Source organism: Heterocephalus glaber, unplaced genomic scaffold (assembly GCF_053883595.1).
Source record: "Heterocephalus glaber isolate CG9 unplaced genomic scaffold, H.glaber_assembly_v1.0 deba00001472, whole genome shotgun sequence".
Taxonomy (NCBI): Eukaryota; Metazoa; Chordata; class Mammalia; order Rodentia; family Bathyergidae; genus Heterocephalus; species Heterocephalus glaber.
Window position 1 is genome coordinate 76,501,264 of NW_028258315.1, and position 27,915 is coordinate 76,529,178.

The 27,915-nt window shown below is 44.2% G+C and overlaps 1 protein-coding gene across 5 annotated transcripts in view; it reads right to left on the reverse strand.

Annotated features, from left to right (window-relative positions):
- Positions 1–27,915, reverse strand: part of Rarb (retinoic acid receptor beta) — a 784,358-nt gene that overhangs the window by 20,740 nt on the left and 735,703 nt on the right. For all 5 annotated transcript variants that reach the window (XM_087181442.1, XM_087181443.1, XM_021238713.2 and 2 more), the window contains one exon: positions 5,518–5,678. In XM_087181442.1, the coding sequence (XP_087037568.1) occupies positions 5,518–5,678 (161 nt within the window). The remainder of the gene's footprint in view (positions 1–5,517; positions 5,679–27,915) is intronic.

The window sequence follows — 27,915 nt, forward strand, 5'->3', positions numbered from 1 at the left end:
GAGCTCCAGGGTACCTTCCCAGAATGCAGTGTGGGGCTGCCCATATGGAGGAAAGCACCCTACGGCCCCCCAGGGCCACCTTAAGCTACAGAAAAGCTCAAACCCACGATAAAATCCAATTAAATGGCAATTTCCACCACACAAATGGATCCCTTTCTTCTGCTGGTTTGGTTTTGTGCTGTAATGCATGGTGCTTTTCTGATGGGCGTTACCTTTGGAACAAGACCTGTACATAGAGGCTGAATCACCGTAGTTGTTAAAGCACGATTTATGACAGATTCTAGGTGGCATTTTCTGCATTTTATTCAGGGCTTATTTGGCTAAGGAGAAAATGAAGAATTGCTTTAGAAGTATAAAGAGTTATAGTTCTATAGGAATGTCGAGGGCATCCATTGAGGCTGCTGCCTCCTTTCCACGCATCCTAACAGATGGGTGTCCTTTCAAGTTCTGTCTGGAGCCTCCAGCACCATGGGAGAATAAGTTAATTTTGCTTCAAGTCTCCCAGTGTTTTCATTACTTTGTTACGACAGGCGTAAGACAGGAGCATCGTGGGTGGATAGTAAATGTTGTAAGTGTTGGGAACTCAGAGTGGTCTAGGCAATGTGGGCAGGCACGTGTGTTCACTGGCAAAGGGCTGAGGCTCGTGGCATTATGGCTGGTTCAAAATGAGTGCTCTGAGGTGACAGAGTGGGGACCAGAGCTCAGGTTTTCAGTAGCCCATGGCATGTTAACTTTCTAAAGCGAAAGGTGAGTCTGCCAATGGTTGGAAACACTCACAATAGCCTTCGTTTGCCAAAGCACGACTCCTAGAAAGTTTGTTGGTGGGTTACAGATTCTGTTTGTGGTCATTTTCTCAGAAGATTAAGAGCTTCTTAAATCTTCACAGTTAAAATTCAGGAACCCCCTTGGGGTGCAGCTTGTGTCCCTCCAAACCCCGTGAGGAGGCAGAGCGGCAGGACACGGGGAGCAGATGGCCTGGGCTGGGGTCGTGCTGCCCCGACACTCTTGTCACACCCATCTTCCTTGTTCAGCACCTGAGCCTGTGGCTATAATAAGATGCTTCCCACAGGACGGAGAGGAGAAAATGCGCCCTTCCTGCTCAGCGCCTCTCTGCCAGGAACTGTGTGAGGTCCTCTGACACATTTTTTTCACTGAACCTCTCAGGCCACCCCACAAAGTAGCCACCATTACAATTCCTACTATAAGATGACAAAGGTGACTCCAGTAATGGTTAAAGCTTCCAAGGTCATGCACCTCCTAAGGAGTCCAGGCAAGGTTTGAACTTGGCACAATGAAGTCCCAAAGCCCAGTGGCTGAGTTGCTTGGATCGGCCTAAGGAAGCGGAGTCCACATCCTCAGAGTGAAGACGTCTCCTCTGGTTCCCTCCTTGCTCTGCTTAGCACTGCCCGTTCTCTCCCTTCCTCGTGGAGTCCACCCCTTCTTTGTGTGGAGAGGGGTCAGAGCTAGAAACCTTCCCAAGGACATTGGCTCCAAGGCCTGTAGGTGGGCAACCTGCGCAGCCTGGGGTGAAGGGCAGGGACATAAGTCTCACTCGGCCCCATCCTTTCCTGTCGCCTCCCGTCTTAGAGTGATCATTTGTCCCAAATTGACCCTAATTAGGGAAGGAAAGGAGGGCCTCTCTGAAAGATCTGGAGGTGGGCGGCTGGCTGCCTGCCTTTTTCTCCCTCTCTGCCCACTTGTTCTGAAGGCATGTGACAGGGATGCCACTCCAGGGAATGTGGCAGGAAGCTTCTTGCCGTGCAAGCAACTGTCTATCTAAAAAAAGCTCTCTTAAAAAATGCTCAGCTTGGAACTGAGAGCTTTCACAGAATGTATTATGGCTGCTCTTATTTATTTATATTCCCACCTACTTCCAGAAAGGATTTGAAGCAGCTTACGATGAAAACAAAGCATAGCGATAGTGGAAATAGGCAACCAAGAGGCAATGGGAGGCATTTCAGTGCAGTGAGTGGGTGGCGTGCAGCTGGAGGAGGCCAGGGTGCCCTGTGGGTAGGTGCCAACCTTGAGGTGAGCTTGCATTTGTATTTCCCTGCTTGACTGAGTGAGGTACAGGAAAGTCCCCGTGAAGCACTTAGGATGATAGGTCCCCGCCGACTGGTGGTGGTGGTGTCCCCAAAGCAGGCTGGATGGGGAAGGGCCTGGGAAGTCTGGGGGAAGGCCCCTTCCCTGGGGCCAGAAGCAGATCCTAAAAGTAGGACTTGAATGCAGGTAGCTAGGAGGACCCCACAGGGAGCCGGGAAGAGGAGGGGCTAGGGCTGGGGAGGCAGGTGGTCAGTGTTGATCATCATAGGGGCCTCCAGGGCTTGGGCGTGCCCGGAGCTCTGGGAGGCATCTTAGGGAACACCTGAAAACCATCCTGTCCGAGTGGCAAGGAGGGTGCAGGCACGTGGGTATCCCACACATGAGCCACCCACCCAGCAGACCCAGGCCACCTGAGGGTGTGTGCTTCAGGAGGGAGCAAGTGCCACGAACTCAGTTTGTCCTGTGCCCCTGAAGATTAGAATGGGGCTGCTTCTCCTGGTTACCACGTGAGTCAGGCTGGGGGCTGACTAGGCCATGCTAGGGCCTTCACCTTGGAAGGAGGGGCCCTGATCTGGGAGCGCACGAGCCCAGGTACGGCCAGACATTGTGTCTCGCTCCTGCATGACTCAAAAGTCTCCTCTTCCAGGAAGATTCCATGCTCTGACCTCTTTTTCTTTTCTGGAGGTAAACGTTTGATCATTCCTGGAAAGTAGATACTTCCTTCTAACTCGTCTCCAATGTTGTCTGCTCCCCAGTCTACCTCATCCTCTGTGCTCTTGATCTAATGGTTAAAAGATCAGCTCCTGGAGTCAGACTGTTCCAGTTCAAGTCCCTCCTCCATCCCTTGTTGAGCAGGAGGAAAAGGGAAAATTACATAGCCCTTCCATCCTCAGTGGACTCATCTGCATGTGGGGTAATAATATCTACTTGCAGAGTTCTCAGAACAAGGAAAGAATATGTCTAGAGCAATTAACATGGTCCTTGGTACATGGTTAATGCTTAACAAATATTAGCTGTAATAATCATGATAAAAATGATGAAGACTTATCATAAACTGTCAGTTACTCTCCATTATTTATAGATGGAAATTCTCCTCAGCTGGCGTTTTTGCAGGGCTTTTTGCCTTCTCCGTACTCTCAATTCTGTGGCTCCTATTTTCTCTTTGCTTCTCCTTTAGAGATTTCCTACTTTCTCTGTGCAAGACATTTCCCCATCTCCTCAGTCAGGAGTCATTGGCTCAGCCGGACACGTACCCCAATTTAGTGCCTAAAGCATGGCTGGTGATAATAAGAATTTCTAAAAGGCAGGGCTGGGGATGTAGCTCAGTGGTGCTGCGCCTGCCTCACAAGTACAAGGTTCTGAGTTCGATCCCTGGTACCAGAAGAATGAATTTCCAAGAGGCATAAATAGCATGCCCCTCGGCATCGGTTATTAATCACTTGACTCCTCCGTGTCATCAGAGCACCTGGCATGGGCCAGTCCCTGGGGTCTGTTCACACACAGATGATGGATGTGCAGTGGATGGCATCTCCATCATGTCACAGCTCCCATCATTTCATCCTTCCCATCACTGCATACTTTCCCCACTTACAGGTGGGACAAGTGAGGGTGAGAGAAGTTAAGAAAGCTGCTCACAGCCACAAAGCTGGTGATGGCTGAGCAGGATCTGACCTACAGGTATATGGCTCCAGGCCCTTGCTTTGATACAAGGCCTCACTTTCCACACCCTCTGCTTCCCTCCCAGGTTCAAATGACAACTCTCTTAAAGGCATCTAGGCTTGTCTTGCTCTGTGTCCTGCTCTGGATGAGAACAGAGCACCTGAGCTCAGCAGGGGCTGGTCTCCAAGCCAAGCCTCCCTCAGCCCATCAGGCAAGCCCATGTCTGCTCCTCCCTGACAGGAGCCTGCATGGCCCCAGAGGGTCATCTTGGTCTTGCTCCTCTAAGTGCCGGTCACAGCCCCTGCTGCTCAGTGGGGTCTGCAGGCAGCAGCAGCAGCAGCATCACTGGGAGTCTGTGTGTAACACCCAGCCCAGACCTGCTGAGCAGACACTGTGGGTTAACAGGATGGCCAGCTGCTGCTGGTGCACATGGAGCGCTGGGAGGCCCCTGTGCTTCCAAATGTGCAAAAGTCCTGTTTGGTCAGGCGACTTGCCTATCTTCGATGCCACCGCCTTTGGGGCCCTGCATGTCCAGCAACCGGGGAAGCTGCTGGGTGTGTTCCAGTGCCACATTCCATAGACCCCTCCGCGCCGGCCCTGCCGCCACTCCCACTTCACAGATGTGGCTGTGGCACGACATCCAGGGCACGTGGCCCACTCCTCACAAATGCCTTCAGAGCATCTCCCCTCACTGTTCCTCTCTTTTCCCCCCTGGGCTTTGGTACCAGGGATTGAACTCGGGACCTTGAGCTTTCAAGGCAGGCGGCAGAACCACCGAGCTAAATCCCCGGCCCTCATTTTTTAATCCGTGGGACCTTTCATACTATTATTTTTCTAGCACATCCAGTACAATCTACCAAATGCTGCAACATTTGCAGTTTTTTAAAAAAATACATTTCCTGGGTCTTAAGTAAGCACTGTAAGCCATTTAATGAGGCCAGAGCAACACCACAGTTCCATCCAGTCATTCCTTTGTCAAATATCTATTGAGAGCCTACTCTGTGCCACGAACTAGGAATGTCATCAGTGAATATAATACATGCAGAACCACTGGGAACAAGGAAGAACCTCGAGACATCGCCACTGCACATTCTGGAACAGCCATGCATCCATCCCACTGCTACCTCACCTCTCTCGCTCCTTCAGCTTGGTTTCTAGCCATAGTGAAAGCCATTCTTTACAGCACAGTGGGGAGCGGAGGGGGCCACCCATCCAAGAGGGACAGGTCACCCTGTGTTCTTCCACGTGCTGGTTGGGATTTTTACACATACCTGAGTGAAGCCAGAACCTGGCCCCTTAATCTTGACTGGATTCAAGGGCCAGATTGCTATTTTAAAAAGATTGACCCCATACCCCCTTGGGGTCCCATCTGGGCTCTGTATAGGTAAGTGTCTGTCACAACTCATATAATACAGTACTTCATTGGCTTGATTTATCTCTACTAGACCAAAATTTTGGGGAGCAACAACGAATGGTTCCCGTTGCCAGTACCTGGCAGACATCCTGGGATACAGGAAGTGCTCAGTTAGTGCCTCTTGAGCAAATGCACATGTGTGACTGAATCAGGGAAGAATTCATCCTACACAGTGACTGTCCAAGGCCTACCATATGGAAGAAAGTGGCTACTGTGTCATCCCATGTGGCTGACACACATGTTCTAGGCTAAATTTGGGAGGACATCCCTGCCAGACCCAGGACAAGGTATGTGCACGTGTATGTATGTGTGTGTGTGTGTGTGTGTGTGTGTATGTGAGTGTGGTGTGTATATGTGTATACACGAGCAAGGGCCTGTGCCCACAACCCAGTGCCTCTTACCGTGGTGTATTTACCCAGCTGGCAGAGTGAGGGGAAGGTTTCCTGGTGAGCCTTCCGGATCTTCTCTGTGAGATCGTCCAGCTCAGCTGTCATCTCATAGCTCTCTGTGCATTCCTGCTTCGAAGGCTCCTTCTTTTTCTTGTTCCTGTCATTCCTGACAGCTGGAAATGAGAGAGAAGGCAAATCAGAGGCCATAATTGCTGGGCCTGGGCTGCCTGCACCAGAAGGTTCCCCCTCTTAGTGCTGCCTTGGAATCACTTGACACTTGGAACAGGAACACCAAGGAAACATGGGATAAACAGATGCCACTTGGGAAGGGACTGGGTAGTAGCAGAGCAGGCTGAGTGTTAAGCCTGTCTCTCTGGGTCCATACAAGCCAGTCAACTGGCAGGGAGACCTCAGGTGCACCAGGAGGCCGAGCCTAGCGTGTGTCAGAGAACTTCCTGTGTGGCTAGATTCTTTGAAGGGAGGAGAACTTTTCCAAGAGTATCATTCCCAATTCTACAGAGGAAGTCCTGAGAGACATTGTGAGCAAACTCTTTCTGCCTGGGAGACAGGTCCTTGAACACAGCCCCTATGACTACGTACCAATAATAGCATTTCCTAGTTAAGCATTTTCATTTCTTTCCACTTCAGTTTTCTGAATTAAGAAAACAGTTGAAGAGATTTATCTTAGGGATGATAGGATTATAGTTTTTGTCCCTTCCTGTTTTTCTGCTTGCTAAACTTTCTGTATTAACCATATTGTCTCTTGTTATTTACAATATTATTTGAAAACAGTATGAAACTCTTAGGCCTGGAAAGCCACCCATCCATTCACTGCCACCCAGTTCCAGGTCCCATCTGGCCTGCTGAATCTTAGCAGGTGTGTGTCGTCTGCCACTGTGTGGAGCGCGGCACACACAGGTGCAGTGTCCTCCCGTGGCACAGCATCTCAGATGACCACAAATCGAGTGTAATTTAATGCTCTAGCCTCTGGCTAGGATCTCCTGGGGAGGAAACTGAAACGCGGAGAGGTGGACAGGTGAAACCCGACCCGGTGACCCACCTCCAGGGAGTCCATGTTTCCTGGTGACCCAGGGGTGCTGGGCTGGACACTGCCTGGCTATGTATGCCACCACTGTGACCTGGGAATCTGTGGTATAAAATGACCCAGGCATAATCTGATCTGCCCTAAGCGGATTTGGCCTGCGTTGGCTCGAAAGGGCACAGCAGCTGAGAACCGGCAGCTCCCCGGGTCCTCACTGGGAGAGTTCCCAGACCCTGTCTGGGGCAGGAGCTGAGGGACAATTAAAGGAACGAGAGGAGGGGAGAAGGGCTGAAAGGAGAGAGGGGGCGGGGTGGGCAGGAGCGAGGAAAGGATAAAAAGGACAGCAGGAGAATGGTACTAAGAAACCACAGCTAGAACCCACTCACCTGCTCATGAGGATGAGCAGCAGGGAACAGGGGAAATGTCTGTGGGTGTCTGGAACATTCTCCTGGAAGCTATGCCCGTAGAATCTCATTTGGTCCCCTTAACAAGCAAGCAATTTTAGACCCACTTTACAGATGTAGAAACGAAGCCTCAGTGCAGCTAAGGAGGGCCCAAGTTTATGCGCGTTCCTTCCTCACTTGCACCCACATATTCCCAAGGGAGAGGACATATTTGAGAATCTCTCTCGTGATGCTTTCCTTCCCGCCGGGACCCTGAAATGGCACTGTTCTAGTCACTGGAGAAATGAGTATACGACTCGGCCTCAACGGTACCCTTTTCCAGCAGAGTGGTCCCTCAGGGCCTCTGGGATCAGACCCCTTCCAGTAGGTGCAGGAGGCATGTGGAAGGGGTGTGCAGTTTTGCAGCAGGGAGAGTCCAAGGAGCAGGATGCCTGCTCTGCGGCAGCCCTAAGATGGAGCTGGGAGGGGAGGCTGCAGCCTGGGGCTCTTGTGAGCACCACAGGCTCTGGGTGCCGCCAACAGTCTAGACCCCCCTTCTGCCTGCCTCTGCCTCTGCCCTCTTCCTCCAATGCCAAAGTCAAATCTAAGCAACCAGGGTCTTTCCCAAACACAGCCCTGAAGACGCAGAGGACAGTTCTTTTAAGAGTTGACTCATAGAGTTAGCACATGATCCAGCCGTTCCTCCCTTGGGTAATTTGCCCCAGACAACTGAAAGTGGATGTGCATGCAAAACATGAAATGAACGCTCATGACAGTGTTACTCATAATGGCCTAAATGTCCATCCACTGATGAAGGGATAAACAAAATGTGACTTATCCACACAACGGAAATTAACTGTCTTCCAAATGAAGTACAGATAGATTTTACAACATGGAGGAACCCTGGAAACATTATTGGTACTTACTGACTTAGACACTATCTTTGGTGAAAGCGGCCATTCTACCTGAGTGCACAGTGCACAGAAAGCCACAGAGGCTTGGGAATGGTGGCCCTGCCCAGCTCCTGGGGACGGCTGGCCCCGCTGAGGTCTTGTGGCTGGCAGCTCCTGGGGCAGGGCAGGGGCTCATCTTTCGCAGGGCACAGTGAGGGGCTGCGGGTGACACAGGTGCTGCAGGGGAGGCAGAGGACCTGCACTGAGTGCTTGCTCTGCTGCTCACTGCCTGGAGCCAAGCCCCAAGGCGTCCGCTTGTCTCAAGCCCCTCTTCCTGGACTGACACACGTGTGGAGGGGGCCTGGGTGGGGAAGTCTACTGCAAGGACTTCTGTGGTTTCTTTACGAAGAATGAAGAATTCAAGGCTCTTCCCTGTAGAAATGGGTGGACCTGAATCCCCAGAAAGTGTGGGCATCACTGTGGGGTGCACGGCTGTCAGTGGTAGAGGAAATGTGTTCTTAAAAAATGATACTTTTGGAGAAGCACCAAATGAGGAGGCTTACTCATTTGTTCCTTCAGTGTTCTGTCCGTTCATGCAACTCAAATTTATTGGGCATCTACCATGTGCTGTCAGCTGTGGGGGTGACACGGTGAAATGACGGGACAGTTCCTGCTGCCATGGAGCTTATGTATGGTGGGAGATGGGCATTAATCACATAATAACAGTGTCAGTAACAATAGTGAGAAAAATACCAGCATCACCATTATTACATGTATTGTGAGGCGTAAACTGGAGGATTATTTATTACAGTGTTGACAGTGTAAGTTAAAATTACTTGTAATGGATACCAGGCACTTATTGGGATCCTGTAGTCACAGAAAGTCATTTGTTCCTCACAAAAACCTGAAAGCATAGTGTCATCATTCTGTCCTCTACGCAGATGGGAAAGTGGAGAACCAGGAAGGCAGGTGACCTCCCCAAGGCTGTGCATCCTGTAAGCGATGTAGCCAGGTTCTGGACTCAGGAAATGGCTCCAGGGCCCCTGCTTGTCACTAGTGTGCCCTGCTGTGCCTGTCACATATACACAGTGGTGTCGAGTTATCAGGGACGCTACAGGGAAGCTGCACACACCTTGCCGTGGGCTCCCGTGCTCGCAGGTCCCCGCCCTGGATAGGGGAGGGTGAGTGAAGGGGAGACCAGCAGAGAGCCCATGACTCTCCTCCGGGGACCTGGGGTGAGCAGGCATGCAGTCCAATGGCCTCTGCCCCTTTCGGTCCAACAGTACCCGACTGGGCCCTGCATATCCATGATGGGCCTAGGGGTCTGCCAAGCTGCTTTCCAACATGCCCTGGGCGTGAGTGGGGAGACAGGCTGGGAGGCACACACTGCTGCACCTGCCTCTCAGCTGCTTCCCACTCCCCTCCTAGGCTGTAACTGGCAGGCACAGGGCATATTTTATGACCCTCCATGTTCCCAGAGCTTAATATAGCACCTGTTTTGTGAATGAAAAGGATGCCATGTGATGAATGTGGAGTTCCACCCGCTGTCAAGGCCTGTGCGCCACAAGACAGAGCTCATCTGAGCTTCTTGCTTCTACAAATTAAAGTTCTCTCTCTCACCTCAGAGCCTGCTGAGGAATCACTAACTGCTTTCTACCCCTGCAGTAGTAGCCAGGAGGTTGATGAAGTAGCAGGGGAAGGGGGGAAGCCGAAGGGTCATGAATGTGATTTATACACCTGATAGAACCTGGCCCGATGTTTGCAAAGCATTTCTTGGACTAAAGGTGCTCCATAAAATATCAAGTATTCTCCTTGTGAGGGGCTAAGTGCTACAAATCAGATTTGGTGGCATAAAAGTAACATATTTATGATCCACTATCATATTGCAAATGAAATGAATGTAATAAAAGTGTCACTTATACAAATACCTCTGATGTACGGATCTCGACCTATGAATATGAAAACAGACACCCAAGCACTTTTATTTGAATGTCTAATCATGGAAATAAATGAAGTCATGTTCATTTTAATGTGTGCACTTGTGCATGTATCTGGAATATTGATTTCCATGCACACAATAAAAATTTAATGCAAGAAACATGCAAAACATGTGAATCTCCACTTGGACTCAGGAAGAGATAAAAACAATGCTTCACTAAAAATTCCTTGTGTCAAAAAAAATCAGTGGCATTTTTTTGTCCATAAAGTTTTTTACATTCAGTTTAGCAAAGGGAACATAATGGTCTATTTATTCTTGCTTGAAAATTAAACCCTGAAACACGCACATCTTGACTCCTCAGCTCCTTGCCAACTGCAAGAATAATGGGTCTCAGTTGGTGATTGAAGCTATCTCGTTGTGGCGAGTGGGGGAGGGCCTGTAACTAACATACTCATATACTCAAGAGAAAACACACAGAGTATAATTTTAGTTTGAAAACCATTTTATGAACTAATTATGTAAATGAACTACCATATAGATATGAAGGCAGGTGGATCCATTACTAATGTTAGATTTGCCCAAATTGAAGGATTTGGGGATTGGTGCTCAAGCATTTAACACTGCAGGTCTCCCTACAAAGGGGAGAACTGAGCTGAGTGAACACTCCCTCCACACACATGCTAGCTGGAGTGAGAAAAGAGAGCCCTCTGTCCCCTCTAATGAGACAGGCGCCTTTTGGACCAGCTGAAGGGCAGAACACCTAAGAGTGCCTGTTGAATGGACAAAGTCCTTTCATTCCTTGGGACCTTGATTTCAGGATTTGTGAAATGGATGTATTCCCAGGGACAACTCCCAGCCCCCAAAGTGGTGACATGTGTGTAAGGACTTCCAAAAGTGATACCATGGCCATACCACTGCGGAGGGGAGGGAAGACCAGTGTGAGCAAGCAGGGAGCATACTTCAAATTTTTATAGAATATTACTTCCATATTCAAGTCTTGGCAGAAGACATTGTCTGGACGTAGTATTTTGAGAGCTTAATAAGGGTCTTTTAGCTTAACGTTATTGAAAACAGTTATAGAAAAATCCCTGAAATAACAGGATGTACAGATACAAAATGCTTTCTTTTAGCTGAAGCGGTATGTTAGGCTAATGAAACTTTCAAAACAATTCTCAATACATTCTCCTGCACTGGTATGTTTAAGATACGGAGATTCTACCCTGCTCAAGTGGACAGTGTTTCGAATCTTCTCCTCCTGTATCTGGGCTGGTGTGGGCAGCCTAACCATGGCTGCACTCACTGTTGGCGAGGCCGGTGTGGTGAACATCCTTGCAAGGCAGGGGATTTGGAGTTTAAAGGCCTTTTCATTGACAGATTCTTTTCTTGGGATATATGAACTACAGGAAATATCTAAAGTTCATCTCCAGAGACAAGGGACAAGATCACGTAGCATGGTGAGTAAAGGCAGGAGCTGGACACTGCATGGCTGAGTGGCGACTGCAGACACCTCCCCATCAGTGGTGGCCTCTGGCAGCAACTCACTGCTACTGATGACGGCTTTGCCTAAATCTTGCCAGTAGAAGGTGAATGTGTCCTCGGCTTTCTGTTTGTGACAGGGTTATCCAGCCTGAATGAGAACTGAGAGGAAGCCCTCTGCTGATAGAATGCAATTGAATATTTACAAAATGGAAAATGAGGCTGGCCTATTGCTTTTTAATTAGGAGCAAACTCAGACTGTATGATCAATTCATCTTATTTTTTAAAACCTCCAGTCTAGAAGAGTTCAGTACCCAATCTCATAATCCATTTTTACAGACAGGAAATTCTTTGCTTTATCAAATTAAAGCTCACTTCTGCTGCAGCCCTGCCTGTCCTCATGTATCTGAAAGGTTGTTTAGTGGATCACTTAATGTTTTGAAAAAAGACAGGCAGTCTCTGATTCATGAATCAAAAGTCTTAAAATAGGATCACATATGTACAGTGTGAAGAAGCTCAGCATGGACACATGCTCGTCCCTTTACATTTCTTTCATGGAGTGGGCCCAGAATGCCTTTCAAAAGCATTATATGATTGGGGTTGAAGGCAAAAAGAAATTTCTTGGCAACAGATGGTTCCAGATCAGCTTGTGTCTTGTTCTGTGTCATATGTATTCTGGATAGCGAGTTATGGGCTTTCAAATATTAAGCAATAGTTTCTATTGTGATAAGTTCTATCAGCCAAATTTTTCATTTCCTATTGTCCTCTAAACCCACTTAATTTTCTACAAAGGAACTGAAGTTTTCCTTGATATTCTCATCATATATTTCCCTTTAAAATCTTTTAAAAATAGAAATGTGATTTTTCTCAGATGGGAAAATTTTTGAGAAGTAGCAGTTTTGAGACACCAAGAGGAGGAGGGCCCAGCTGTTCCAGCCGAGACTATTCCGGATCAACCTTGAGCCAGCCCACCACTGCACCTGGAAGAGTCCAGGCTGGACCAGCAGAGTTACCTATCGAAACCACAGCTGACCACAGGCTCAGGAGAGAGCTGATGAACCTTGAAGTAGAACTCGTTTGATCTGTGGTCTTGTGCGTAACAGCAAGTGCTTATTGTTTTAAGCTATTGAGTTTCACAGTAACCTGTTATGCAGCCATAGCTAACTGATACAGTTTATGAAAAGAATGCTTTTATATAACAGTAGCAATACTCATTGGCCTTTTTACCCCAAAGCATATTTGAATCAATAGTGGCTTTGTTCAGCAGTGAAGGCAAGAAAGAAAACAATTTGTCATTTATGCAAGTCCAAGTTCCAGATCCTGCTGACATCTATTACAACCCCCAGAAATGATGGAACTGTACACTGTGAGTCTTAAACAAGGTGAAGGGAACACTGAGCAAGTGGGAAGGGCACTGGTCTAAAATTCCAAAGGCTTGTATTTTAGTTTGTCATCTACTAACTGACTACTGAGAGACTACTCATAATAGTCTCCTGTTGTCTCTGAGCTTTTGTTTTCTTATCTAAAAAATGAAGGGATTACTTTTTGCTCATATCACATAGATCTTTTTTGTACATTTAGATATATAAATGATTGTAAAGCAATGTGACATATATAAAAATAGTTAAGAGTCCAACACCAATTCATCTACTCAACAAATATTTACTGCATCCTGGAGCTAATGAAGATACTGAGTTAAATAAAGATTGTGTTTTCCCACAACAAATGAAGTGCTCTTGCCATAGAAGGTGTGATCTAAATTTACAGTAAATGTTTAAACAAAAAATGTATTACAGTAAAGACAGGGCCAGATTTAGCTCAGTGGTTCCACCACCTGCCTTGCAAGTGCAAGGACCTGAGCTCTATCCCTGGTACAAAAAAAAAAGACACACTGCCATTATTCCCCCTCAACATCCTTCCCCTCGCCTTGAACACACTTATTGTTCTTGTCACTTTTAAAGCAGTTCTGAAGTCCTGTTTCACGAGTATCTTTACAAGGTATGATTAAAAAGGATTCACTGAATACTGATGCCAAGTGTCATCTGATGGGAAATCAGGGCTGTAAAATCATCTACCTTATTCACTGCATCTGGCACCATCCACCTTCTAGCTCTTCCCCAACGGTGACTGTTTTGATGAGATTCAGAACATTGAGACTGCCACAGCAGTGCAACTAAAATACACTGATGAAAGCAGAATTCTAGAACTGCTTCAGAAGGAGGCGAGGACACTGGGATAGGTGTGTTCCAAGGGAGGGGGAGTATTTTGAGGGAGATTAATAGCAACAGATATTTTACTGTAATGCAATTACGAATTAAACATTCACTGAGGTTTTTATCACACTTTGCATAATATAGAATATGAGTTTAATACATGGAATTCACTGAAATGTGAAAACGCTAAGGTAGCAGTGGAAGAAGGAAGGGGAAAAGAAAGAGGAGGATAAAAGAAAGAAAAGGAAGGGAAAGCAAGGAGGGAGAAAATGATGACCGTAAAGAGGAAAGAATTTTTATCCACGGCAAGACCAGTGCACCAGCCTGATGCCTTTAAACTGGAGATTAAGGGAGAGACAGAATGTAGGTAAACTAAATAGCTAAAATTTTTCAATGGGTTCTCCTATAGCAGGACTTTACCTCTGAGCTTGGATTAATAAACAGATGTGACTATGTTCACCTTCTTTAGGATTGAACTTCTTAGATACTGCCTGACCCACCTGATGAATCTCTGCATGAGCTATCCGTGCGTGTGTCGATAGGCAGAGAGTCAGACAAATGGCTGGCAAGTTTTCCAGATGTTTGCCAAAGACCCTATCTAGGATAGTCATATGGAGAAGCTCCTGCATATTTCTAAGTACATTTTGGAAATGAATCATTACAGAAACAGTATACATGTGGATATTTGAGTATTCATAATACCTATTTACTCTAAATGGAAAACAAACCATGAAAAACCCTCATTTTAGGGTTTTGATTTTGAATGTTTCAGTGTTTTTGAGAAGCCTTGCTTACATTTTATGGTGTAGTCATTGGAAATGGAAAAATGGCATTATATATTATATATATATATATATATATAAATATATATTATACACACTCTCCTTTATTTCAGTTACCATCTCCATAGAATTTGACAAAAATTGCTATGACTGAAAGATTTTCAAGTCCTAATTAAAACTATATTTATGACAGTATATAATTAGCCTGAACTGCATTCTATAGTAATTTCTCCCAAGTTTCTGGAATTTTTTTTTTAGACTTTTGGATGTGCAGCAGCTTACATGTCTGAAGTTACTTGAAGGCACCACTTTTAAGAAAGCTTACAATTGGGCGCTGTACCATCCCAAATCCTTTGTAACTCCTCTTGGATATTTTTGCCATAATTATAAAAGGATAGTGGAACAAATAGCATCACCATTCTTTGCTGTGGCACAGGTTATCAACTTAAGTGGAGTTCACTGGCAGCATCAAATGTTTCAGCTTTAAAAAATAAAAGTAGGGTACAAGTTACATGTTTAGTTCTAGAAAATTTGTCCAATATGTTCATAACAATGGCTGTGGTTGCCACAAAGTGCCTCGTTTACCTTTAAATACTGTTAATGTGTCGTGCATGCAGATGGAAGGGGTGGGACTGTGCACTCAAGTTGGGCTTTAACTGTAGTATTTGGCAGAGTTGCCTTCTACCTGCCAATTGAAGAAAAGTTCAACTTGTTTTCATATAGAATCTATATACTGAAAAGTTTCAGTCTGTTAAACAGCCTTATTCTGATCCAGCCTCTTCAGATAATTTTGTGCAGTGGCTCTGTGTGTAAAAGCTATGCACTGAGGATACACATACACACAAAATGATGTGTACAGGATAATGCCTCATACCAATCAGATGTCCATTTGTTACTCTGTTAACAACCCTTTATCTCTTAGTGTTATAAACCCCACTTAAAACTGATTAAAAGTCTCATTCTTGTCATTGTGTGGGTGTTTTATTAAATGAGTATTTATAATTTAAATTTGCATAAATCTATTGGAATTTTAAGTAATGGGCAGCCAAATAGGATTATGTTTTCTCTAAGGTTCCCTCCCACCCTCCTGCTGTCCTTCAGAGCCAGTGGGCTTCTTATAAACACAAGGTCTTCGCTTAGGAGTAGAGTATCTGTCTACTCATGTGTAAGAGAAACACTTTTCAAGCTTTAATCACCACTTAATAGTTCAGGCACATGAAATAATAGCATTTTACTCCTGACAAGGTTCAAGATTCTTGGAGAACTGTTCATATTATATTATTAAGCCAAATGTCTGGAGATAACTCCCCCAAATGGATTTGATACTTCAGATTTCAATTTTATGGCTTTTCCTTTCTTCATAATTTTATGCTCTACCATCAACATATGAGAAGCTTCATCTGTTTCTTGTGACTTGTGCCATATAAAAAGTGAAATTTCAGAATAGTCTAAAGGACCTTGTGTACTTAATATTATTTCAGATATACTTGGAAACTTAAAACACTGAGGCATATCCTTTCAACAGCATTGTAAGGTAATAAAGAGAAAGTATAGCTTGTTCAAATGTTTTAATAGTAAAGCAAACCGTTAATGTAACTGGATTTAATGTTTCAAGTTTACAAGTTCTCCATGTGACTTTTAAATGTGAATAATGTATAAGATGAAGTGTGAAGTATGTGTATATTCACAATAAGTGTATGAAAATTATCCTGGCGTCTGACAGTATTTTGATTTATAAGAAGGTATTTTGGTGATGTTTGCAAAGGAGCAGTTTTTTGACATTTTGATTTTGTGTCATGTCTTCATTGAACTGTAACTTGAGCTGGCGTGATTCAGTGAATGCCATCACCATTTCCATTGAGAATTTAAAAATCACCAGTGTTTAACATGCAAGCTTCCAAAGGCTTCCAAAAAATCAAGACCCTTAAATTTAGTTAATTTACTGCTAACCTGGAACTCTGGGTTCTTTTATTTTTGCCAGATAATTGGCAGTGTACCTAAAGCTGAGTCTTAAATGGCTTATATGTAACTTTGAATTAGCAGTGCTGTCACTAGTGCAGAGAAATGTTTGTGAATGGAAACAATAATACTCAGTTAAAACTGTTGTTGGGACAGGATGTAAAAAACAACAAACAAGATAATGGAGAAAAACTTTTTTTTTTTGAGAAAAACTTTTAAAGATGAGATATTAGAGACTAATTTTTCTATAAAATTATATAGCTATAGGAATCCTAGTGATAAAGTTGCTTATCAGTTTGTAGTGTTCAGAGAAAGTCATTTTTATGACCATAATCTTATTTCTCCATCTTTCAAGAGATCTTCCTTATGAGTATATCAGAATATGGGTAGCCACTCTGACAAATTCAAGTTGGTTGGTAGCTTTAAACATTTATAATGTGAAAACAGGAAAAAACAGTTTCACTGATGATGATAGTACTCTTTGGTTTTTAACTTGGCTATTTTTAGAATACTTTCCTAAAACAATAAAATAATCACTTATAATCCCACCCCCCAAAAAAAGAAAACCCCTCATTTTATAGCATTTCAAGTGGTTTATACCAGTCTGTATACCCTAAGTGATTCTCAGTGAGGTTCTTCAAGTAAAAAGATTTTTCTAAGGTCTTCAGAATCACCAATGTAATTCTTGTTCAGTATGACTTTTGTTCTAAATACACTCTTCTAATTTTACCTTTTTTTTTTTTGGTATCCGGGATCGAACTCGGGACCTTGTGCTTACGCTGCAGGCGGCAAAACCACTGAGCTAAATCCCCGGCCCTAATTTTACTTTTTAAAGAGTTGACAATTCATGTATGAAATATATGGTAGCCCACTATTTGGTATAATCAGTCAATTAACCACAGCCTTTCTCCCTCTAATAATTATGGATTTGAAGTGTCTTTTAACTGGGATTTTCTATTCTGTTAATCCATCTGGCCACCCGTTCATTTATCCACATATCCACTCATCCATTTGTCTATTTATCCAGTTCTTCTGCCAGCCTCTCATTCACCCAGCCATAGAACTCTTCATCCTTGTATAAAACCATCCATCTGTACTATTTCTTCATCCACCGATTACTGTATGTACCTGTCTATTCATCCATATATCCATCTATCTATTTGTCCATTAATCCATCCATCGCTCCACTTATTTTTTCTTCAGTCAAAATAGCTATTGAGTATTGAGCACTGTATCTGGCACTGACCAGTGTTAAGGAAACAATAGAGAGTGTTATTTCAAGAGATTTGCATTCCAGTAAATAATAGTCATCTAAACAAATCATTACCATGAACTAAGGTGGATGCCAGAAAGAAGATATTAATTTATTATTGAAGTAATATGAATACAAAACCCAAGGAGTAAGTCATGAGACTCACAGATGAGGAAGCTGATGGTTTAGCCTCTGTGGTCATGAAAACATCACAGGAAAGAGGAGTCTTGAGCTGAGCACCCTTTAAGAAGTACAATAGGCTTTATTCACTCAATATCCTCAGTGCCTATCCTCATGAGGGAGACCCAACTATATTTCTTTTCATTTTTTTGTTTTTGAGACAGTGTCTCACTATGTAGTTTATGCTGACATTGAACTCACTATGTAGTCTAGGATAGCATTGAGGTGATCCTCCTGCCTCAGCCTCCTGAGTGCTGGGATTATAGGTGTGTGGTACCATGCCTGGTATCAATTATATTTCTTAAATAAGTGGGGCCTGGAGGAATTGGAGTCATTCTGGAGGAAGGGAACAGGGTATGCAAATGCTTAGGGCTTAGAAACCACACAGCCACATGATCCAAGTTAGCCCTGGAATGGCCTCAGAGGATGGGGTCTTACTGAAGAGGCAAAAGGTGAGGTAAGAATATCCTAGATGTGAGAGAGATGAGAAAATACTCATGTATGGGAATGACTACATCATATTGAAAAAGTGAAGGTGAAAGACGGGGAGGAGGAAAGACTGGGTTGGCAAAATAAGGAAGGAAAGGAGGAGGGGTATGGAAGAAAGTACAACAAGGAAAAATATGTGGGTTTTGGAGACAGACTAAGTGTGGAGCGAAAAATAAGACTCAGAAGTAACAGTGGGTTTTAATCCCAGTCTAGGGCTACTTAAGGTACCACACAGAGGATATCCAATGGGGAGTAGCGAGTCCATTTGGGGCCAAGAAAACAATGAATTCAGTTTGAGGAGAAATGAATCAGAATCCAGGCTGAAATTCCAGAAGTCTTTAAAGAGATGGTACTATGATTTGCTCAGAGATCAGCTCTTAATGTAGATTATTTAGGGGTCAAACCTTAGAGATGACTTTTGAAGTCATGAGAGGAGATTAACGTCTGAGAAAGAAGAAAGGACAAGAGGTCCTGGAGCTGATCCTTGGGAGTGGCCAGTACTCAGTGGGCAAGGAAAGAGGATGAAAATGACGGAAGCAGATGGACAGGGGGCAGCAATCAGAATCATAAAGAACCACAGAAAGCAATGGAGAAAAGAATTTGAAGCAGTGGCAGCGGTGGCAGCAGCAGCTGCAGCAGAAGCAGCAACCTGGCCAAGTGTTGACCGTAGCCGCCAGTCAGAAAGAATGAGGAGGGAGCAAAGTTCATTGGTTTTGGCAATGGAGAAAGTAATGACTTTCAAGAAAACATTTCTACCAGAGCACTGAGGATGAAAGCCACATGGGCTGTGGGAGGTGGGGTGGGGAAGGTTAAAAGGGGGTCAGAGAAAGTCCTTCAAAAATCAACCTAGGAAACAAGCTTGATCAAAGCATTGAAAACATGTAATCAAGCCTGTAAAAGAGCTCAGGAAAATAACCCACGTTTACTAACATGGAAAGGCTACATGAATCCCAGAGAGTTTGAAACTGCAACGGCCACCATGGAGCAGTGAGATATTGGAAGATGCATCCCCTTAAGCACTGTCTATGCAGATATCCAAACCAGGAGGCGGCTCTGACCATCCAGAGGCTGGAAGGTGGGAGTGCTTTCCAGGGTGAAGATATAGCAGGTCTGCAGGCCTTGGGGAAAACAGCAGGGCAGCCTGGAAGCTCCACAAGGAATAGAGTGGGGCTTGCAGATCAGGCTGGAGGCCGGACCTCAGCTAGTGTTTCACATATGATCTTGTGAACCTTGCAATGAGACTTGGGTTTTCAGTTCACTGGGGTGGTTGTTGGTAGTAATATTAGATAAGTCAGTCCATTCACGATAAAGAGATGACTGGGGTAGAGTGACCCAAGGAGGTGGCTGTTAGAAGCTCCAGGTGAAAGAAGAGGTTGTCTGAACTAGGGAGGGACATGGTGAGGGAACAAAGTGGGAGGAAAAGGTGTCTGGGGCTCCAAGTGCCATGTGCCACCCATGCACAGTGTGTGCCATGCACAGGTGTCAGTCGGGGTCTTGGGGTTGGAAGTGACCGGCTGCACTCAGCTTTGGGAGAAGTCCACTGATAAAGGGAATGGTAGCAGTGGAAAGTGAAAGGATGTTCCTTAATCTCTGCATTTTGTATCTTCCAGCTCTTGCCTCTTGACTTCTAGGAACTAAATGCGAAAGAGACTCAGCATCTGGAACTTGACATTTAAGACACTACTGTGTGTCAGGTGCTGATGTACACTTGGGGTACGGAAATCAAAGCAAAACTCTCTGCTTTCATGGAAGTCGTGTGTGTGCATGCGGGCGTGTGTGCACACATGTGTGCACTGGAAGGAGAATACAATGCCATGTGGAAGCAAAGAACAGAGAAGAGAAATTTACCTACGAGAAAATATTGACCATTCCTTGCTCTTGTCTTTGAAATGCTAAGATGGGAGAAGTTCCAGCCCACTGTGGAAACTCAAGGTCCAAATCTCCCTGCTATAGACTGATTTCTCAAACCATCGGTTTGATATATGAGCCAGACTTCTCTCATACCTTCCTCAGCTCCAAGTGCCATCTAGCATAACAGGCGGTCTCCCTCTCTCTCACTCTCGCTCCCTGTGCCGTGCCAAGTGCTCATCATCTATTTTCTCTTTCACTTCTATAGCAACTCCACGCAGGAGGTGATATTATTACTCCTTCAGTTACACATGAAGAAACTGAAGCTAAGGGACGTCAAAGGCCACAAAGCCACCAATCTATGGGGCCAGGATTTGAACATGTGTCTAATTCCAAAGTGATATACTGTTCATAAAATAATTCTTTAAAATGTTTCCCTTTTATGAAAGATTAGTGTTCACAGCAGGAATGTAATGCAGACTGTAACTAAGGAATTTTTCTACTTGGCCTTGGCTGCCCTGAATGCCACTGAGGGGTCACTCTCAGGCCACACATGTTACTAAAAGAAAATGTTAAAAAATGAAACAGCGGAAGTAGGCCACAGCCCCCAAGTCAGACAGGGTACCTGAAGTGTGAGCCCAAATTGTTGTCAACTTAGCTTTCCCTGGAGTAAACTTAGCAGTTTCTCAATATAAATAGATCATCCCCTGTAAAGGATTGCTGAATCCTATGTAATTCACAAAAATCCTCTTACCACCCTATATAACTTTAATTCTCAGGTATTTATTTCTCCGGAGAAGCATTTGGAGAAGGAAGCCAGCCATCGTTACCTTTCTCTGCATAGCTTAGAGCCACACACTGAGCTGTCTGACATTAACAGAGAATCCAGTTTCTATTCCCAGGAATGCTTCTGCTAAGGGGTCAAAAAATGCAAGAAGTCCAAAAAATAACACACAAAATGTTCCTTCCAGAGCATCATAATTCACTTCCTCTAATACCCACACCCCACGCAGAACAGGCTTTCCCCCCTTTTAATCAAAAGGACATCTGCTGCTGCCTTCTAAGGGAGAGAGAAGCCTCCAGGGCTTGCAGAGAGAAAAGACACCATCTAAAACCCAAGTAGTAGAGAAGAATGCGGGCATTCCCCAGCCACCCACTTCACAGTTCCTTCCTGGGGGTGGAAAAAGAGTATCAGAAGCATTTAGGCCACGTGGGACAACAGTTCACTTCCAGAAACATGTAGCAAGAACTCCTGGGCTCCAGCATCCATTCTAGAGGAGACCTTTCATCCAGCGACACTTACTAAAGTACCACTATGCTTCCGGCAGTGTTCTAGATGCTGCAGATGTGGCAGCGAATAAAACAACATTCTCAGTCTTTGGCAGTTTCTTTCCTTCCAGTGAAAGGCAGACAGTACCCAAGTCCATGTCTAGTATACCTTCCTATAATGGTGTCTCGAAGAAGCACTGTACAGGAGAGAGACTGGTAGGGGTGCTGTGCTATGGCACTTGGGCAGCAGGGGGTGCTGGCCAGGCTGGGCAGTTTAGTGAGACTCTGTCTCAAAAAGAAAAGAAAGGAAAAGAAAAAAAGAGAAAAGAAGAGGAAAGAAAAACAAAGGGGGTTGGGAACATAGCTCAGTGTGAAAACCCTGAGCTCAGGATCTCTAGTATCACAAAATGAACAAATGAATGAATGAATATTAAAAGTTAAAAGAAAGCAGCACTGATAGGGTGAGGAATCAAGCACAGTTGGCTTCTTTTTCTAGGAGTCCATGTGTGCAAATTCAACCAACCATAGAAGGAAAGATTTAAAAACTGCATCTGCACCGAGCATGTACAGACATGTTTTTTGGTCATTATTATTTCTTAAATGGTCTGGTAATTATTTAAATACCATTCACACTTGTATTACGTAGTACAAGTAACCCAGAGATGTTTTAAAGTACACAGGAGGGTGTGCATAGATTATGTGCAAATAATATACCAACTTTTTTTTTTTGGTACTGGGGATCGAACTCGGGTCCTTGCACTTGTACAGCAGGTGGCGAAACCACTGAGCCAAATCCCCGGCCCCAATAATATACCATCTTATATAAAGGACTGAAGCATGCTCAGATTTTGGTATCTGTAGGTGTCCGGGACATTGAGGGATGGCTATATCGTAGCTACCGGGTAGCAGAACGCATTGCTTATATTTGGGAAAATAGTTTTCCATAAATTAAACATATAAGTGGGAGCAGCTATTTGTCATTCATGCAATGCTATCTGAATCTTTACAGGGAGCCTACGCCACATTGCTGTGGGCGCTGCAGGGACGGCCGATCTCCATGGTACAAAAGGCAGATGCGGTTCTTCTTGAGGTCACATCTAGACTTGGGTGGGGTTGGGCCAAACTATTCCCATAAAATTTTGGCCACGAGGAAATATTTTAGGCTTTGTAGGCCTCCATGGCCTCTGTCACAAGGACTCAACTCTGTTCTCGGGAGCCGGGACTACTAGTCACCGTATGTGCTATGTTTCAAGAGAATTTTCTTTACCAATGCAAACTGGGGGACTGATATGACCCACAGGCTGCAATTTGCCAACTTGTGTGCTTTAAAAAAAAGTCTTCGATTGATAAGTTAATTGTGCAATAAATCTAAGTTAAGGAAGAGAGTAAATTTAACAAAAAAGATAACACGTACTACTACTCATATGTTTTTCATTTTGTTTCAATTATTAGTAGATACCCATTATTTTTTCCACAGTGCAGTGAGGCCGCACCCCTACACTCACTTTCAGGAAACCTCATTTTCCCCCCAACAGTGGTCTGCAGTATCTCCAGACCCCTGGTCTAGAGGTGGATGCAGATGCTCCTTAGCTAACCACACAGATTAATGCTCTGCAATGGTCTGAGGACAAGCATGCGGAGCAGGGCCCCACCCACCTGTGGCTGGGGCTTCTGCCCAATTGGAGAAGGGGGGGGGCATGGCCAGAGAAAATCTTCACAGAGAAGATTTGAGATGGGTAGCAATCAACAGGGCAAAGGACTCTCTAGGCTGAGGGAAAAGGATAAGGAAAGACCTTGATAACAAATAAGAGAGGGTCAGGGACCTGAGATCATGGTGAGAGGTACAGGAGAGCCGTGAGGGATGTTTCAGCCTCACAAGACTGGGTAAGAAGGCTGAGCCTCCAACCTGTCAGCTGTAGGGAGGACCCAATAACCATTCTTATAAATGCATTCAAATGTGTACGGATGCTGAGCACCTTTGGGGAGCAGAAGATGCCAAGGTTGAGGGGATATTGGAACAGAAGATTTGAAGCGCAAGGTTTATGCACTGCTCTAAATTGTTGGGGAGTAGCACTTTCGGGGTCAGAGGTGGTGTTCTTCTGAAATTCCTCCTTTATAAACATTCAGTCTCCAAAATGACTACATGATTGTTCCTTTGGAAAGTAACCTAGTGAAAAAGGGACCCGCACAAATAAGTCTAATTCATGCAGAGGTGAAGAGGAAAGGTGCAGAAAAACCTGGTATTCCCTTAAAATGTTGTTTTCTACCCCGTCCATCATTCTCCAAGTGACACTGAAGAATGCGTGAGTGCCAGGGACAATGACCACCCTCTGACATGGAGCCTTCCATCCAATGAAAGTCAGTAAGAGTTTAGAGTCAGCACATTCCACAGGCAGCAACCAATATAGTTCTGTTTTATTTGCTCAAATCTTTCTTTGAAAAAAATGCAAAAATATAGCAGAAAAAAAATCTTCCTGGAACTAAAATTTTAAATATTTGAGCACTTTGACTTTTCAGGTATTTCATAATATTCACCAAGTGAGTTTCAGTTTGCCTATCTTCCTTTACAGGGTTTCTATTTTTCATTCTAAAGCTTCAAATCATAGAATCACACCTTATCACGTATGCTAGCTTATCGACTCCTGAAAACTGGAATATTTGTAGTTAAAGATATCAGTTATGGAAATCTCAAACATACCTAGAGGTCACTAAATAACGAGTTCCCATTCATTCAACTCCAGCTTCAATGGAGAACTCACAGTCAATATTATTTCCTCCCCACTCTCTCCAGATTATTTTGAAGTGAACCCCAGGAACTGAGCGCTTTCATCCACAAGTATTTCAAAATTCTTTCTTTCATAACACCCTTGCTTCATTTTAGAGGCATGAAGTAATCCCTCCTTCATGGAGATTTTAGTAGTAGGAGAGGTTAAAAGGACTGAACTTCTAGAAACCCGAGACGGGGAGTGAGCCTGAAAGAGATGGTGGGGTGCCCCCTGACCTTGGTGGATTCAGAGTAGAGCGGGCTGTCTTGTCCTGGTAACACATGGGACACATGTGCCAAGGCCAAGCTGTGAGGATGTCCTCCTTCCCCTTTCCCACGTCCATTCCACTTAACAACAGGGTCACTTTCAACAAGAGCGGGCAGCCCTTTCCCCCACCCCAGCCATTTTTACTATTCTGAGAAACTTGACCTAACTATTCATGTACTTAAGCCTGGCCAGACCTTAAGCTGGAAAGGAATGCTGGACTCTAAAATAATATTTTTCTCATTAATTTTTCTAGACTTTCTCTCCCCTGCCCAGCCTGTTTCCCTACTTACCCCATAATCTTTTGACGAAATTCAGGAAATTGCACAATGGTTGGTCATCTCTAGGAACTGTCATTTTCTATCACACAGGCTATTTTTTTTCTGCCCTGTATGCTAACTGCAGAGGGACTCGTGGTCAACTATGATTATTAGCTTTGCTGTCTTATCCCAGGGCTCTTGCTGACATCCACATTTAAAAACAGAGAACAGTCCGTAGGCAAAGGGAACCTTTTAGGATGACTCCTGACTTTAAAAAGTAGCCCATAATTACAAAACACGGTTATTAAAAAGTGCCTCGAGCTGTCTTCAAAAGGAGGAAAGCAGTGGGTGTGGGCTGAGAACCCCTGCCCCCTTGGAATACTACTGATTCATGCATTTATGAGGAAGAGGTGGAAGACATCTCAAGTTGAATGGTTCTTAGCATCTTAGTTCTAGCTCCATCCTGGGGTCCCTGCAAAGCCTATCTTGCAGCTCATCTGAAGAATTCCCCAACTTCGGAGCGTCCCTAGCCCTCTTCTCACTTGTCATGTGCTCAAGCCCTCCACTATTGAGCATATATAACCAGAAGTCTCTAATCTCCCTCTGCAGGCAGATTTTTCTCAAAGCATTGGACGTGACAATCTGATTGCCACTGGACATCTATAACACCTCACACTGACCCTCCTCTAAAAGGGACTTTGACTGCCCCTTTAGGATTCCTTCTCCTCCCGTGTGGCCATTTCACTGACTGCCAGCATGATTCACGCAGGGCTGCAAGTCTCAAATGAGAGAGGTAGGCCCATCCCTCTCTTCTGTATCCAACATCTCTCACTTCCCACTGCTACCATATGAAGTTGCAGCAAGATGATGCCTATAAATCAGAAAGCAAGCCCTCACCAGACATCTCTAGATCCTTGATCTTAGACTTCACAGCCTCCAGAACAGGAAGAAATAAATTTCAGTTGTTTGTAAGCCACTTCATCTACAGAATTTTTGTTATAGGAGCCCAGATGGACTAAGAAAGGTAGGCAAGCAGGCTGGCAGGCAGACAGACAGCAGATACACAGACAGATAGACACACCCTTTCCTCAGGGCTCTAGGAAGGTACGTGATGTCCTAGGATTTGCTATTTTCAAACAGTGTGGACAGATTTTACTGCCAAGAATCTTAACTACAATGGGATCTTCATTTCCTCAACTTATTTAAGCAACAATTTAACTCCTCTTATTTTGAACACTATAAGAAAGTACTTGTGCTTGGAATGCTTCACTTATCAGTAACGATTCTGAATACACTGCCTAGAGATGTGTGGAATTTTTCTGTAGTGTACATACAGAATCAGTCTACAAAGAATCTATTATGGTGAGATCACAGTAAGAGAAAGAGATGGGCTTAAATCTCAGTTCTGTGGCTTCAGTAGTTGTGTAAATTTGGGCAATTTACCTGGACTATCTGTGTCACTTGCCATGACCATAAAGAATGGTAATGATCTCACAGAGGTGTCAAAAAGATGTGGCACTCAACGAATGGCAGCCAACTTTATAAGTTTCTTTTTTCACAAGGTCCCTGAAGTAGTTCAGAGCAAATATCTTCCCCTTTCATCTGATTTTTCTCTATGACTTTCCAAGGTATCCAAAGCATCTCATAGCACACAGCCTCATGACTGCATGCTGTCCTGGCCAATCTTCTTTGGATAATGTTCAGTTCTATGTAACTTCGCTCTTAAAATGTGATGCTCTGGTAAAAAAAAAAACTCAATAATGCTTCATGGTATGTTCTGATCAGGGCCAACTACAGAGGTCATTCTTGTGGTTTTTCATGATGTGATTGGTCAAAGACTTTAAGAAGGAAGACATGTTATTATCCAGAGTTGGTCTGGACAAGTGTGTGGTCATCAGATCTTCATCTGGTCCTCCTCAGCCTGTATGTCCAGTGATTTAGCTGAATCGGAGGCAGAACCGGTATTTATCTATGGTAAATGGTATCTTGTTTGTGCTAATCCATCATTTACTTTTGCTTAGATCCTCAGGAAACCAGATCTTCTGCAGCTTGAATATGCCAAGGTCTTACCTAGGACCCGTTTTCCAGTGGAATTCCGCCTGAACTTTTCCCTTCCCTCAGGCCTAAGCCTCTTCAGTCCCCTTTGTTCTCCCCACTGCCCCCAAATATTCTTCACCAAGAGCACAGCATGAAAGGAGAAGCTCCTTCAGTGCTCTTGCTTGTGGGGCCACCAGGTTGTGACAGCATTTCATACCTGCCAGATCATCAAAGTGAGCTGCATACCATAATAGAAGAATTCATAATTACTAACCTAGATATGCACTTAACTGGAATTCGTTCTAAGCCACATATATAAAAAAGCACAACTTACTTCCCAAAGCAAGTCAGTTTTTTTGGAAAAAAAAATATTGTAAACATAATCAGCTATGTATTAGGCTCTAAATATAGTCATGCCTTCTCCATATGAGATATCTTGTGTCATACCCTAAAACATCCTTAATATCAGCTGCTGCTATAATGGATACTGGAAAATATTTAGAAGCAAAATATGGTATTTTTCTTGGGAATGTATTTGAAAAATGGGGGAGAAAGCAGCAATTACTAGAGAAACTCAAGAAAGAACTTGGCAAGCTGTCACTTTTCTCTAGGTGCATTGATAACATACATTAAAAGGATTTGAAACTTGCTGTTTTCTCCTAAGAATTATTTTGGGGAGATGATGTTTCCTGGCAAAGGATCACCAGAAAGAAAAAATAATGTATAAGATACAGGCAAAGACTTAGAATGTACATCACATTTAAAGGAACGAGTTTACCCAAGACCTTCCCTCAGCACTGCCTTAAAATCAAGGGAATGTGAATGCTGGTCCTTCTGTATTATTCATTACATAATTGCTGTGTTTCATGAGAAATATGATCTATTATAACCTTGAATGGAGTACATTAAATGACATTGAAAATTAGATTATTCTGATTATTAGAGAAGTGAGAAATGTGCTAAACATTTGTAAGACTGATAATCAATCAGAGTATCCATTTGAGTGTAATAAAAATCAATCTGGAGCCAGTGTGTTTAAATCTAATTTTTTAAGCATGACATTTTCCTCAGAGTTTCTTTCTAAAACGTCACCATCTTCTGAAACAGTGATTGATTCTGTCTCTAGGGAAAAGCACTCACTCCAATTACTTTATCCACTGCACACAAACCATAGTCCATTTCAAAGAAAAGCCCAATGAATCACAATAATAACAATATATTTTATAGGGGCCACAGATTTACATCACTCAAGCTAGAAAGTCACCCTCTTCTTCCTCTCCTGGGCTCAAACAGGTAAAACATGTCACTAAGACCATACGTGGCTCTTTACTTTCTGCTAACAGAAGTAAGGGATTTTCA